This window comes from Scyliorhinus torazame, chromosome 29, assembly GCF_047496885.1.
Source record: "Scyliorhinus torazame isolate Kashiwa2021f chromosome 29, sScyTor2.1, whole genome shotgun sequence".
Classification (NCBI taxonomy): Eukaryota; Metazoa; Chordata; class Chondrichthyes; order Carcharhiniformes; family Scyliorhinidae; genus Scyliorhinus; species Scyliorhinus torazame.
This window is the reverse complement of record NC_092735.1, coordinates 36,404,523-36,420,588: the sequence shown is the minus strand read 5'-3', so window position 1 is coordinate 36,420,588 and position 16,066 is coordinate 36,404,523. Positions and strand designations below refer to the sequence as shown.

Genomic DNA, 16,066 nt, shown 5'->3' with positions numbered 1-16,066 from the left:
TATTTGAAGATAGAAGTATGACTAAGTAATGGAAGCAGCTGCTGAGTAATATCAACACTTGTGGGGGTTGGAATTGAATGAAAGAAATTAGTCATGCATCCTATTTATTCATGTCATTTATTCATGTTTCACGCATGTGCCGTGTTTGAAGGTAGTTTGTTTACATTTCCTTCATTGTTTTATAAAAATGGTAAATGCGTGGGTTGTATCATGATGCATGTTTTTATTACAGGTTATAGGCAGCAGTGCAAACAGTAGTGTGCTTTCCTGAACATTCTGAATGTCCAGGAAAAGTACAGCAGAAAAGGGCTGCTTAATAAGATGAGAGCGAATGGTATTGGGGTGGTGTAATAGGCATGGATGGCGGATTGGCTAACTAATAGAAGACCGAGTTGGGATAAGAAGGGCATTTTTAGGATGGCCACCTGCAGCTAATGGGGTGCCACAGGGATCATTGCCGGGGCCACAATTATTTACAATATATATTATTGACTTGGACGAGGGAAGTGAATGTACTATCCCCAAGTTTACGGATGACACAAAAATAGGTGGGAAAGTAAGTGCTGAGGATCACAGTCTACAGAACTCTGTAGACAGGCTAAGTGAGTCAGCAAAAACCAAGCGGATGGAATATGAAGTAGGAAAATGTTAAGTTATTTACTTTGGTAGGAAGAATAAAGGAGCTGAATATTATTTAAATGGAGAAAGGCTGCAGAAAGCTGCAACACAGAGGGTCCTTGGACAATTTTTCCCAGTTGAGGGACAATTTAGCGTAGCGAATCCACCTACCCTGCACATCTTTGGATTGTGGGGGTGAGACCCACGCAGACACAGGGAGAATGTGCAAGCTCCACCCCGGCACCGGGATTGAACTCGGGTCCATGGTGCCATGAGGCAGCAGCACTAACCACTACACCTCCCTGGACCCTTGTGCATAAATCACAAAAAGCTAGCATGCAAGTTCAGGTAATAAAACAAGTAGAATGTTGGCCTTTATTTAAAAAGAAATAAGAGTAGGGGCATCCTGCTAAAACTGTACAAGGCACGAGTTAGATGGTAGCATAGTGGTTAGCACTGTTGCTTCACAGTGCCAGGTTCCCAGGCTCGATTCCCGGCTTGGGTCACTGTCTGCGCAGAGTCTGCACGTTCTCCCTGTGTCTGCGTGGGTTTCCTCTGGCTGCTCCGTTGCCTCCCACAAGTCCCGAAGACGTGCTGTTGGGTGAATTGGACATTCTGAATTCTCCCTCAGTGTACCTGAACAGGCGCCGGTGTGTGGTGACTAAGGGATTTTCACAGTAACTCATTGCAGTACTAATGTGTAAGCCTACTTGTGCCACTAATAAAGATTATGATTAGACCACACCTGGAATACACAGTTTTGGTCTCCTTATCTAAGGAAAGATATACTGGCATTGGAGGCAGTCCAGAGGAGATTCACTCGGTTGATCCCGGGTATGGAGGGATGATCTTATGAGGCAAAGTTGTGTAGTTGTGCCTGTACTCATTGGAGTTTAGAAGAATGAAAGGTGATCTTATTGAGATGTATAGGATGCTCAGGGGGCTTGACAGGTTGTTTCCCCTTGTGGGAAAGTCTAGGACCAGGGGGCATCATCTCAGTAAGGGGTCACCCATTTAAGACAGATGAGGAGGAATCCCTTCCCTGAGGGTAGTGAATCTGTGGAATTATTTACCACAGCGGACTGTAGAGGCTCGGTCGTTAAGTAGGTTCAAAGCTGAGATAGACAGATTTTTAATCAGTAAGGGAAATGAGAGTTATGGGATAAGACGGGTAAGTGGAGTTGAGAATTATATCAGATCAGCTGGGATTCATTGCATGGTGGAGCAGACTCAATTGGCCAAATGACCTATTTCTACATCTTCGTCTTTCCGTATCCAACCAGTACAGAATTTTATGGTAATGAAACCGGAGTTTTGTAAAGAACCGCAAAATACAAAAGGTCTCATTTAGACAGTCTTTTCCCTCATGGTGTGCCAATGGCTCAGGATTTTTTAAAAAAGTCACCATGGCTAGTTCACTTCAGAAGTACTGCTACAGTGTGCACTATTAGGATCACAGCATGATTTATCCAGATTTTGTTCTAGTTTGAGCTGGTAAGGGAGCTGAGGGATTGCAATAGCTGGCATCATATCCTTTCACCTGGGAAATGAAGCTGTGCTCATGCAACCCAAATAATAGTTTCTTTCCTGTTGGCAATAAAAGTGCTCCTGTTGGATTTTCTCTTTGTAGAACTTGTATGCAAGAGTAAGTATTGAGTTGTGCGCACGACGTGACATGTCGTTCACATTAGTTAGCACTAACCTGATCATCTGTCTTGATTAGAAAGGGATCGCTGCTGTGGAGAGTTGGGAATGTCACACCGCTGCAATGAAAATAAGAAATAGGATCATAAGTCAAGGCAGTCCCACTTCCCTGAGCTGACATTGACTGATCATGGCTGATCCTCTCACATCAACTTTGCATTCCTGCCCTATCCCTATATCTTGATTCCCTCAGTGCTCAAAAACTCTTGATCGCTGCCTTGAATATACTCAATGACCAAACATTCACAGCTCTCTCAAGGTAGGAAATTCCAAAAGATGCACAGGCCTCTGAAGAAATTCCTGCTCATCTCAGTCTTAAATGGCTGACATCTTATATGACCCCTAGTTTTAGACTCATCTGTCTTGATTAGAAAGGGATTACTGCTGTGAGTTTTAGACTCTTCAATCAGGGGAACAGTCTCTGTGTCCACCCTATCATCCTCACTTAGCTTTTTATACATATCAATTACTTCACTCCGCCATTCTTCTAAACTCCAATCGTTCATTATTAGGACAGAGTGGTGAGGGTTTCCACGCTGCTTTATATTTTACTAGTGCCACTAGCTCCCGATGTTGATGTTTCTTTTACCTTCTTGATGTATTTGAATTAGGCTTTTTGTGATTTAAAAGTGTTTGTTTAGCACTGCTCCTTCGAGGCAGTCTGGCTGAATCCACTTCAAGTTTTCCCTTACCCTGCTCTCGGGCATTAAATTCTAGTGACGTTAAGTGGTATGGGTAACATTCTCTTCACTGAGGAAAACGTGCATGCTCGAGACTGCAGGGCAACAGTTCTAAAGCATGACAAATAGCAGAGGAGCACTAAGACTAAGAACAATACAGCACAGGAACGGGCTCTTCGGCCTTCCAGGCCTGTACCACCCTTGGCAAAAACCCTAAAGAACTTGTACAATGTACAGCCATCACCTGTGGCAACATTTACTAGTGCCAGTTCAGATAATTAATTTTTTTGCTGTTCGTTCGTGGGATGTAAACATCGATAGCTGGACCAGCATTTATTACCCATCCCTATTTGCCCTTGAACTGAAAGAATTTCAGGGGGCATTTTAAGAGTCAACCACATTGCTGTGGATCTGAATCAAATGTAGACCAGACCAGGTCAGAATGGCAGATTTCCTTCCCTGCAGAGGATTAATGAACCTGATGGACCTTTGTGGCAATCAGCATAGAATGTTTCGCATTTGCAAGTTGTGTGGTGACTTTTGTACTTCTGAATGAGTGAGATTAGAAAAGCATATTTAACAATTCATCCTTTTTGTGACCAGATCCATGAATTGAAACAGAGCTTGTGAATTTTCAACCTTTATGCCGTCTCGTGGGATGGGGAGGCGGGGTTGTGGTTCATATGGGTTTAATTGAACTTAATGGGCTGGTCCTGAAATAGATGGGGACAAATAATATTTGAAGGATTAATATTAAAAATAAGCCTGAAGAGGTTCAGCAAATGCTGGAAATACACAGCACGTCTGTCAGCATCTGAAATAGTAAAGGCAACTTAACATTTCTCCTGAATCTCTCCTCCAGGGCTCCATGAAAGGTGGGAACAATGACGCATGGATAAACCCTCTCTCTACGCAATTTTCCAAAATGGGATTACTGGTAAGAACGACTTTACTGAACATGCTGGACATTTGATGAATCTAATTTGCTGCTTAAATTTATCACATTAAGCCTGCTGTTGACTAACCTTATTACTTTAAGCCTTGCAAAAAGAATGTGTACTCTCGTGACATCGCTGAACCATCATTCAGACCCTATTGGAATTTTGAACAGAAGAATGCATTGCACATTTATTCCCATTTGTAAAAAAGTTGGGGATAGTTAGTTATGATGTGTTGTGTTACATTCAAATATACATGTGACGTACAGATTAGGAGCAGATGAAGCCATTCATTCCCTTAACACCTGCTCTGCCATTTGCTAAAATCATGGCTGATCTGATTGTGACCTCTATTTGCCTGATTACCCCAGTCCCCTTTGACACCCTTGTCAATCAGAATCTATGCACCGTCAGTGGGTATGTTTATTTCAATGTGAGCACTATACTACAGGAAACAAAATTGCAAGATTTAATACATCATACACTTTGTGTAATTCATTCCCACTATTGTCACCACCAACATTAGACCTACACCCTCCAGAATCTTAACCCACTGTTATACAGCACAGAATGTTCAATCCAGTAAATATAGAAAGAGTCAATAATTGTTTTAAAAACAAACTGAAATAAACATGAGAGCAAACTAATGGTTAGGATTGAGACTGGAGTACCTCACGCCAACTCCACCTTTGTGTCACATGAGGCTTACAGTAATGAGACTTGGTAAGCAGCAGGTTTAACGTTATAAATTACATGCACTAATCCTGGGGAGCTGTATGAATCATAGAATCACTGGTGATGACATTGACCATTATGCAGTCTGCAATGTTGGTGTGTTTGTTGCATCAAGTTATCCAGTTAAAGTTCACAGATCATAACTTTTTACACCGAGTGATATTTGTTTATTGATTTCTCAAGTACCTCTTAAGACAGATCATCTGTCATATTTTGGTTCAAATATGGACAAAAGAGCTGAATGTCAAAGATGAAGTGAGGGTGACTGCCCTTGACATCATGGCAGCATCTGACCGAGTGTAGCCTCAAGGAGCCCTAGATAAACTGGAGTCAATGGGAATCGGGGGGGAAAACTCTCCGCTGGTTGGAGTCATACCTGGCACAAAGGAAGATGGTTGTGATGGTTGGAGGTCAATCATCTCACCGGGATATCACTGCAGGAGTTCCTTAGGGTAGTGTCCTGGGCCCAAACATCTTCAGCTGCTTCATCAATAACCTCCCTTCCACCATAAGGTCAGAAGTGGGGATGTTTGCGGATGACTGCACAATGTTCAGCACCATTCGCGACTCCTCAGATACTGAAGCAGTCCGTGACCAAATGCAGCAAGACCTGGGCAATATCCAGGCTTTGGCTGACAAGTGGCAAGTTACATTCCAGCTCTAACAACACTCAAAAAGCTTGACACAATCCAGGACAAATAGCCTGATTGATTGCTCCCCCTCCCACAAACATTCAAACCCTCCATCACCGGCGAACAGTGGCACCATCTACAAGATGCACTGCAGGAACTCACCAAGTTCATTAGACAGCACCTTCCAAACCCCCGACCACTACCATCTAGAAGGACAAGAGCATCAGATACCTGGGAACCCCTCCACCTGGAGGTTCCCCTCCAAGTCACTCGCCACCCTGACTTGGAAATCTATCGCCGTTCCTTCACTGTCGCTTGGGCAAAATCATGGAACTAACTTCCTAACAGCACAGTGGGTGGATTGCAATGGTTCAAGAAAGCAGCTCACCACCACCTTCTGAAGGGCAACTAGGGATGGGCAATAAATGATGGCCTAACGAGTGGCGTCCACGTTTATAAATGAATTTAAAAATATATTTTTTAAAAGTTTAAGTTTATTGCAGTGGACGGTACGGTGGCACAGTGGTTAGCACTGCTGCCTCCGGCGCGAGGATCTGGGTTCGAACCTGGCCCCAGGACACTGATAGATGGCCAAGCGATATTTCATATAGTTTGAAGATGCTAAGGTTGTGATTGAAAGAAACATAGTAACAAACGGGCAGTAACAAACTGGCAGTAATAGTTTTAATAGTTATTACAATTTTTTGTTCTATTCACAGAGGGAGTCTTCTGAAGATGGAATTGGTAATAAGATGGACTTGACTGTTGGTGAGCATTTAACAAAAGGAAGTTGGATTATTTCAGGCAGCTGATGAGCTTCAAAGCTACTACTTTTACTAAATCGTCCTTGTATTTCTAATGATCAATGGTTAACAATGCAGGCAATGCTGAGGTCAGGAATTCACCATCTTCTTTGCAATTCTTTCTTCACACTCATCAGAGTTGATTCTTAGTGAGACAGAGTTGAAACCACCCAACGATGGACATCTCAAACTTTCCCTTCAGATATGGGCAGCACGGTAGCATTGTGGATAGCACAATTGCTTCACAGCTCCAGGGTCCCAGGTTCGATTACAGCTTGGGTCACTGTCTGTGCGGAGTCTGCACATCCTCCCCGTGTGTGCGTGGGTTTCCTCCGGGTGCTCCGGTTTCCTCCCACAGTCCAAAGATGTGCAGGTGGATTGGCCATGATAAATTGCCCTTAGTGTCCAAAATTTCCCTTAGTGTTGGGTGGGGTTACTGGGTTATGGGGATAGGGTGGAGGTGTTGACCTTGGGTAGGGTGCTCTTTCCAAGAGCCGGTGCAGATTCGATGGGCAGAATGGCCTCCTTCTGCACTGTAAATTCTATGATTCTATGATAATTCTATGATGATGTTAAACTTGAGATTCTGTGACATTTCTCGAGCTTTCTAATGTTTTGAATATTTTGATTGTGGAGAACGTAGAATTTAATTCTGATTTATCTTTTCTCTTCTCATTTCTTCCTCCCTCCGCTGCACCCCCATGTCCACATGTTTCCAGCAGGGTCACGAGATGACCATCATGATCAGAAAATGTTCATTGCTTTTGCTCTAATCGGCCAAAAGTATTTTTGTACCACAACAGCTACCCTGCCAGAGACCATCTAACTCAGCATAAAACATGAATTGAGCCTGAGATTTGCTAGTCGGATAGTATGATATTACATCACTAAGTCAAAGCAAGCAGAGTGTTGACATTTCCTCCTTTTACATGGACTGCAGCTGCAAATAGATAAATAGCTTGGTGATGGTCTCAAATATATACTGACAGACATTCTTCCGTAAAAACTCTCGCTAGCATTTGAGAGGAAGTGTAATTATTATTTGAATAGATTTAGAGTACCCAATTCTATTTTTCCAATTAAGGGGAAATTTAGTGTGGCCAATCCACCTACCCTGCACATCTTTGGGTTGTGGGGGTGAGACCCACGCGGCACTGGGAGAATGTGCAAACTCCACCCGGACAGTGACTCGGGGCCGGAATCGAACCCGGGTGCTCGGTGCAGTGAGGAGCAGTGCTAACCACTGCACCACCGAGGAAGTGCAATTTAACTCGGTTCATGCCAATCATTCAATCTGCCTTTGCTGGTTCTTCTAGGTGGTCTACCAGACAAAAAGCTGGAATCTGACAAACGGGGAATGAATATGGATTATAATGGAATGATGAGGAAGGATCGATCGGGATTCCGGCCACCAAATTCCAAAGACTCGCCCACCGCAGACAGTGGACCCTACTTTGAGAAAGTGAGGGCTGTACTGCCAGTGATTTATATATTTAATTATGTTCATTTATGTAGCTCCTCACTTCTTTTGAAAGCATCCTAAAAGCATTTCTTTGAAATGCATTGACTTTTAAAAATGTAGGTCAAAGAAGTAGGTCAAAGAAGCAGCCATATTTGCACACAGTAATGACTTTGAAACCACAATGAGCAAAGGACCACATAGTCCTGTTTCTAAGATCTAAACACTAATCTGGCCAGGAAGCATCTGTGGAGGGCGAAACAGAGTGAACGCTTCAGATGGAAGATCTTTAGTCAGAACTCGCAAATGTTACGTCTTAGGCAAAGTGGAGGGAAGGGGAAAAGGGAAAGGCTGTGATAGGTTGGAAGGCAGAAGAAAAGAATGAATGACGAAAGGGATGATGGTGCAAACAAAGGAGGTCAATAATGGGATAGGGATCTGAAATATTTTGGAAGTATTCAGCAGGTCAGGCAGCAACTTGCTTTGCCTTTTATTATCTCTTTCTGGTAGTAGTTGAGGGAATGATGTTGATTGGGAGACGAGAAAATCCCAGTCTTGTTCTGTGAGATCTTTTAACGTTTTCCTGAAACCCACTGGAACAGGAAGGCAGGGAAGGAAGCAACTTTGCAATGCAGCCAGTCAATTATTGATGGGTAATCTATACGATCACCTAAATCCTGAAGTGGGGCTCGAGCCCACAGCCCTCGATTCAAAGGCAGATATATACCCGTGAGCCAATCTGACAGAATTTATTGCCATTACGTTTAGTGTGAACTTAGGTTTACTTTTCCTAGTGGCTGGTCAGCTAATGGAAAACAACTTCTGTGTGCCACTCTTTTATTTTGCATAATATTTTGCACATTTAATGCAAGATTTTACCCCAAAATGGCGAATCTGCAATGATTTCTCAGTTTCTCACAGATCCATTTCCCTGAACTCCTTGTTAAAATTGAGTTGATGACCTGATCCATTCTAACCAAACAGGCCTACGTGTCTTCCTGCCTGCATTTTCCTATATATCGCAGGCGGATTACATTGGAGTAAGGTTATCAATAAGCTTTTTGACCATCATTGTGGGCCGTACTTCCTTCCCTAGCTGATTTTGGACTTGGAAAAGGTGTTGAGTTCAGGCAGCATTGAATAACATTAGTGTGAATGCTGCAGATGGGCTACAGCTGTTGTCTGTGTTGAGTGCGTAGTTCCAGTTCCTTCACAACCTGTCTGCTAAATCTTGAGAGCAGCAATGAACGCACTGGCATGGAGCTCTGAGTTAAAGTGCATGACATATGGGAAGGTTTGTTTTGTGGTGTTTTAGATTCTTGCAGCAACCAGGAAAATGAGGATCATGCAGTGGAATGCCTTGCTCGAACACTGCAGAAAACTCAGTAGTCCATGTGCTTGCTGTACGCAGCCAAGGATGTATGTGAAAATTTGATTTCAGCACTAATTATATCTAACTGCGTGCGTGAGCCTAACTGCTTTCTCTTCTCGTTTTTGTTTCTTCCTGCCCTTCCCACAACTCATCTTTGTGCTGTTTTCTTGTCTGTTTTCCCTACCTGTTCTCTTCTCTCCTTCCCCTCCTTCCCCCCCCCCCCCCAACTGCATGCTGATTGGCTAATGCTCCTTCAGCTGAATTTGCCTTTCTCCAATCAAGACGGGTGCCTGTCTGACGAGGCACCTAACTCGCCCTTCTCCCCTCCTCCGAGCTGCAAGCTGTCTCCCTCGGGCACTGCTCTACCCACCACCAGCCTCGGCTGCATCGGCTCTGGTCTTAACATGCAAAATCTAAACGCGAGACACGTAAGGGCTGCTTTCTGAATGTGTCTTCTGACTTGAATGTTGTGATATTGTGCGATCAGTTCCAATCTCGGCAATAAAATCTAAGCGTCTTTTCCTGCCTGGGTTTTGCAATGTGCAAAGAATGCACTTATCAGTAACATTATCAATAATTTATAATATTAATAATCTTTATTGTCGCAAGTAGGCTTGCATTAGCACTGCAATGAAGTTACTGTGAAAAGCCCCTAGTCACCACATTCCTTTATCATTAGCAAGTTTAAACCTACCTCCTCTTCTTCCCCTGTGCACAAGTTAAATTCTGATTGTTTCTCCCTCTTTATTCCCCTGACCCAGTTGTGATGTTTCAGTGCTACAGCAACATTAACCACGATAAAGACAAAAAGGGTGAAATCAATATTTCAAAGTCACTAATTAGAAAAAATATTAATATTTACAGTATTAAAATGTTTGGTATACTGTAAATTACAAATAAAGTTATACTCTACCACTAGCTATTTTCGAGTGACTGAAATTACTCTTTTTTAGGGCTAGCAATGATTGTTCTTTTTGCAATAATGTGAAGGAACGTTTCATTCTATATATTTTTTCCTTTTGGAGCTAAATGTTCTCATTTTCTTTTGGTCTTCACGCACCAACTTCAGTTATGGAGACGAATGGATGGGAGTGAAGAACTTGTCTTGTGATCAGCAGATTTGTCCCATGTTTTCTGCTCATTCCCTAGAGTAGACACTTGAGCAGAGCTGAATGGAAGTTCACAGTTGTGAGCTGTTGGGAACTCGCAGGAGGAGTGCAGTTCTGAAGCCTGCATCCTTTACCGCAACTGTTTAATACACTCCAACTCATTCCTGTTGCTGTACCAGAAGTGAGATGGCAGTAAAATCTAATGATGGATTTGCAGGATTTTCATACTATGTAGCCTCTTATACTATGGATAAGCAGTCTATTCCAGACTCTGTCTATGTTATATATATGTGATATAACATAGTAAAATAAAATACTGTTTTTTACAGTCCTTTAACAAGATGGGCAGACGGAAAGTGGGTGGCGCTGTTATGGTTGCGGGAGCAATTTGATGTGATAAGTAGAGAATATTACACGGCACTGAACAAATGTTAGCTCCAGTTGATCTGTGAGGCTTCAGAACAAGAGACATTAAAACATTAGCCTCTCAAGTTTGCCTTTCCAAATAGGGGAAGAGTGGCCATATCTCAGAGGATCCCATCTCTGGAGTGGATGACAAAAATAAACAGAGAGCCTTATCACCAATGGAGTACTCAGTAAGGGAAAACGTCCATTATTTTGGGATTATGAGCTGTCTCTCTGCTCTAGTAGAATAGCATGGTAAAAGACAAGAACTTGATTTGGAGGCTAGTTACAAAGATTGTGTTGATGTCTGCATTCTGTGGTGGACCTCCTTCCTGATTGAATTGTTTTTTAATGTTCCTGTGTCTCTTTCATAGAATGGCAATCATGGTTTATTTGGCGGTAGCTCAGCACAATCCAGGGGTGTGCATACACCTCAAGTACAGCCCATGAATTCATCCCAGCCTAACCGGGCTCAAGTGCCTCCACAATTCCTGCCCCCTCCTCAGGTGTGTATCAATAAATCATCTCTGTGCTTCAGAGCCTTTCCTTTTTGCTACTCTTGCTGTACATTTATTTTGGAGATGGGGTATCTGAATTTCGGGAGTAATGGACCAGCTCTAGAATAGAGATTCAAATCTAACCCAGGCGAATGAGCTAGACTTTACAATGGATGCTTGATGGTAACATTAGATTCCTGTGATGGGAACTAATTTCATTCTTCAGTGCCAGCATCCCTCGACTGTTAACGAGCATTCCACCACATAGTTAGAAATGCTGCTAATCCAATATCATCTTCACTATTGCTGTGCTCCTCGCCTCCTGATCAGCAGAGAGCATTAGCAGCCCAACTTATGAGGTGAATGCAGAACTGCTGTTGAGAGGCCGATAAAGATTAGAAAATTGGAGTGGTGATGACAGCTGTTTTATATATTAATGTGCTAAGTGGATTCCTTGCTCTGATTGCAGGTTCCTGCCTCCATGCTGAAGCACGCCACTCCGAATGGCGCCCTGAACCCAGCCCTGTTTAGCCTTGGTCCTCAACTTACCCCTCAGCAAATAGCGATGCTCAGTCAACTTCCTCAGCTCCCACAGCTCCAGTTGGTAAGTAATGTGCTCCCGCCAGGCTGTCGTAATACCAAGTGACTGCATTTTCTGCTCAGCCTCAGAGCTTGAATGTGGACCATTTATGTAGAACAATGGCATTCTGACACAAGTTTTGTAGGATAAAGGGTTCTGCGATTGCAGCACATCTTTGCACAGAGCATCTCTGCATTAAATTTGTGATTGTGTAATTTAGATGTTTCTGCTCTAGGAGAAGCAATCCGACCTTGTTAAAAGTTTTAGTTCTTGCATATACCCAATGGTGTTACAAAACGTTCCAAGTTTACAAATGGCATTGGAGAGCAGCAGATACAAGGGGTAGTGAATTTTATAATAACGTTGCCCTGCCGATTATAAGGAGGCAAAATATTTCATGCCACCTTATTTCTGACTCTGAGAATGCAAAATATACAACCTATAACAAAGTAAGCCAAATCAGGTCCCCTTGTTCACTGTGAGTTGCTGCCCCGCTTCACTCTGGCTTCTTGTCTTTCCTATACAGGCCTACCAGCTCTTGATTCAGCAACAGCAGCAACAAGTGCTGCAGAACCAACGGAAGCTCTCTGCCGCTGTCCGACAACAGCAAGAACAGCAAGTATGAGATGCTAAACGTAGCTGTGACATACTGTTTTATTATATGTTATAAAAGGAATTTTGTGGACGACCGGAACTGGAGATGACTTTTATTTAAGATAACTCCCTTCGCTGCCACTTGCTATCACTCCGATCAAGCCAGGAGTGCTGAACAGTCAAAGCGACAGATAGCACCAATATCCCTGGTGCATCACTATCAGTGCTGTCCCACCAAAGCGTTCAGCTGGCCTGGTTGTAATCTGTTGAATCTTGTATCTATGCTCAGGGCTGCTTCACAATGTGGTGGAGCACTGCTGATCCTTCTGCATGCAGTCCAACAAGCTAGTTAGCAAATGGTAAAACTCGCCAGAGTGGTGGCCTAGAGTGACAACTGCTTCCAGGATATAATTTCCTCTGCCCCTTTCTTCAAATAATCTTCCATTCAGGCCCACTCTGCCCAATCTACTTTCTAATTACCTTTCAGGGTTGCCTGGAGTGGGTGCTGTGCAGTTTAACTTGGTAATTTATTTGATATTTTCAAAATAAGAAAAAGTGAAATGAATAATTAGTGAAACACACAACACAATGGTGACAACCAAACATAACATGCTGAATAGATTTGGGTTCGAATCATTGCTGTGCTGTTGTGATTCATGTGCGATATGGTCACTGTGGGTGACATGAAAACAAAAAAGACTACATATGTTGAAAACCTAAATTTAAAATTGGAAAATAATAAAAATATGCACGTTGATTCATCTTTAATAGACAGCTTTCCTGTATTTTAGCCTTTACTTAAGTCGGTGTTTGGCATCACATGCAGTGAAGTTCACCTCCCACATTGAGTTCCAATCTTATTTTCATGCAGCATAGCAAGGCGAGATAAACAACAGAATGAGTCGACTGCAGCCTCCTTTGCACATCTAGCTGGATACAGAACAACTTCCGGAGAGGGGATGGGGGGGTGGTGGTGGTTACAGCAGCCCTGCCTCCAGGCAGAGGGGTGGGAAGAATACATATGCTCTTTGAACTGCAGTGCGTTCGATCACACTGCGCAATCATCAGTGACCCTCCTCTCTTCATGGAAATCCTGTTGAGGGTTCAGATTATAAGAACATAAGAACTAGGAGCAGGAGTAGGCCATCTGGCCCTTCGAGCCTGCTCCATCATTCAATGAGATCATCGCTGATCTTTTGTGGACTCAGCTCCACTTTCCGGCCCAAACACCATAACCCTTAATCCCTTTATTCTTCTAAAAACTATCTATCTTTATCTTAAAAACATTTAATGAAGGAGCCTCTACTGCTTCACTGGGCAATGAATTCCATAGATTCACAACCCTTTGGGTGAAGAAGTTCCTCCTAAACTCAGTCCTAAATCTACTTCCCCTTATTTTGAGGCTATGCCCCCTAGTTCTGTTTTCACCCGCCAGTGGAAACAACCTGCCCGCATCTATCCTATCTATTCCCTTCATAATCTTATATGTTTCTATAAGATCCCCCCTCATCCTTCTAAATTCCAATGAGTACAGTCCCAGTCTACTCAACCTCTCCTCGTAATCCAACCCCTTCAGCTCTGGGATTAACCTAGTGAATCTCCTCTGCACACCCTCCAGTGCCAGTACGTCCTTTCTCAAGTAAGGAGACCAAAACAGAACACACTACTCCAGGTGTGGCCTCACTAACACCTTATACAATTGCAGCAGAACCTCCCTAGTCTTAAACTCCATCCCTCTAGCAATGAAGGACAAAATTTCATTTGCCTACTTAATCACCTGTTGCACCTGTAAACCAACTTTTTGCGACTCATGCACTAGCACACCCAGGTCTTTCTGCACAGCAGCATGTTTTAATATTTTATCATTTAAATAATAATCCCTTTTGCTGTTATTCCTACCAAAATGGATAACCTCACATTTGTCAACATTGTATTCCATCTGCCAGACCCTAGCCCATTCACTTAGCCTATCCAAATCCCTCTGCAGACTTCCAGTATCCTCTGCACTTTTTGCTTTACCACTTATCTTAGTGTCGTCTGCAAACTTGGACACATTGCCCTTGGTCCCCAACTCCAAATCATCTATGTAAATTGTGAACAGTTGTGGGCCCAACACTGATCCCTGAGGGACACCACTAGCTACTGATTGCCAACCAGAGAAACACCCATTAATCCCCACTCTTTGCTTTCTATTAATTAACCAATCCTCTATCCATGCTGCTACTTTCCCCTTAATGCCATGCATCTTTATCTTATGCAACAACCTTTTGTGTGGCACCTTGTCAAAGGCTTTCTAGAAATCCAGATATACCACATCCATTGGCTCCCCGTTATCTACCGCACTGTTAATGTCCTCAAAAAATTCCACTAAATTAGTTAGGCACGACCTGCCCTTTATGAACCCATGCTGCGTCTGCCCAATGGGACAATTTCCATCCAGATGCCTCACTATTTCTTCCTTGATGATAGATTCCAGCATCTTCCCTGCTACCGAAGTTAAGCTCACTGGCCTATAATTACCCTCTTTCTGCCTACCTCCTTTTTTAAACAGTGGTGTCACGTTTGCTAATTTCCAATCCGCCGGGACTACCCCAGAGCCTAGTGAATTTTGGTAAATTATCACTAGTGCATTTGCAATTTCCCTAGCCATCTCTTTTAGCACTCTGGAATGCATTCCATCAGGTCCAGGAGACTTGTCTACCTTTAGCCCCATTAGCTTGCCCATCACTACCTCCTTGGTGATATCAATCCTCTCAAGGTCCTCATCTGTCATAGCCTCATTTCCATCAGTCACTGGCATGTTATTTGTGTCTTCCACTGTGAAGACCGACCCAAAACACCTGTTCAGTTCCTCAGCCATTTCCTCATCTCCCATTATTAAATCTCCCTTCTCATCCTCTAAAGGACCAATATTTACCTTAGCCACTCTTTTTTGTTTTATGTATTTGTAGAAACTTTTACTATCTGTTTTTATATTCTGAGCAAGTTTACTCTCATAATCTATCTTACTCTTCTTTATAGCTTTCTGTTGCCCCCTAAAGATTTCCCAGTCCTCTAGTCTCCCACTGATCTTTGCTACTTTGTATGTTTTTTCCTTCAATTTGATACTCTCCCTTATTTCCTTAGATATCCATGGTCGATTTTCTCTCTTTCTACCGTCCTTTTTGTTGGTATAAACCTTTGCTGAGCACTGTGAAAAATCACTTGGAAGGTTCTCCACTGTTCCTCAACTGTTTAACTATAAAGTCTTTGCTCCCAGTCTACCTTAGCTAGTTCTTCTCTCATCCCATTGTAATCTCCTTTGTTTAAGCACAAAACACTAGTGCTTGATTTTACCTTCTCACCCTCCATCTGTATTTTAAATTCCACCATATTGTGATCGCTCCTTCCGAGAGGATTCCTCTAACTATGAGATCCTGAATCAATCCTGTCTCTTTACACAGGACCAGATCTAGGACCGCTTGTTCCCTCGTAGGTTCCATTACATACTGTTCTAGGAAACTATCGCGGATACATTCTATAAACTCCTCCTCAAGGCTGCCTTGACCGACCTGGTTAAACCAATTAACATGTCGATTAAAATCCCCCATGATGACTGCTGTACCATTTCTACATGCATCTGTTATTTCTTTGTTTATTGCCTGCCCCACCATAATGTTACTATTTGGTGGCCTATAGATTACTCCTATCAGTGACTTTTTCGCCTTACTATTCCTGATTTCCACCCAAATGGATTCAACCTTATCCTCCATAGCACCGATGTCATCCCTTACTGTTGCCCAGATGTCATCCTTGAATAACAGAGCTACACCAACTCCCTTACCATCCACTCTGTCCTTCCGAAAAGTTTGATACCCTCGGATATTTAACTCCCAGTCGTGACCATCCTTTAACCATGTTTCAGTAATGGCCACTAAATCATAGTCATTCACGATGATTT

At 42.9% G+C, this 16,066-nt stretch overlaps 1 protein-coding gene across 11 annotated transcripts in view; it reads left to right on the top strand.

Moving 5' to 3' along the window:
* The window catches only part of LOC140404059 (trinucleotide repeat-containing gene 6B protein-like), a 235,842-nt gene that overhangs the window by 191,317 nt on the left and 28,459 nt on the right, over positions 1-16,066 (top strand). For 10 of the 11 annotated variants that reach the window (XM_072492420.1, XM_072492419.1, XM_072492416.1 and 7 more), the window contains 7 exons: positions 3,865-3,939; positions 6,027-6,075; positions 7,427-7,572; positions 9,199-9,369; positions 10,830-10,961; positions 11,422-11,556; positions 12,059-12,151. In XM_072492420.1, the coding sequence (XP_072348521.1) occupies positions 3,865-3,939; positions 6,027-6,075; positions 7,427-7,572; positions 9,199-9,369; positions 10,830-10,961; positions 11,422-11,556; positions 12,059-12,151 (801 nt within the window). The remainder of the gene's footprint in view (positions 1-3,864; positions 3,940-6,026; positions 6,076-7,426; positions 7,573-9,198; positions 9,370-10,829; positions 10,962-11,421; positions 11,557-12,058; positions 12,152-16,066) is intronic. The other variant, XM_072492421.1, reaches the window with a different exon arrangement.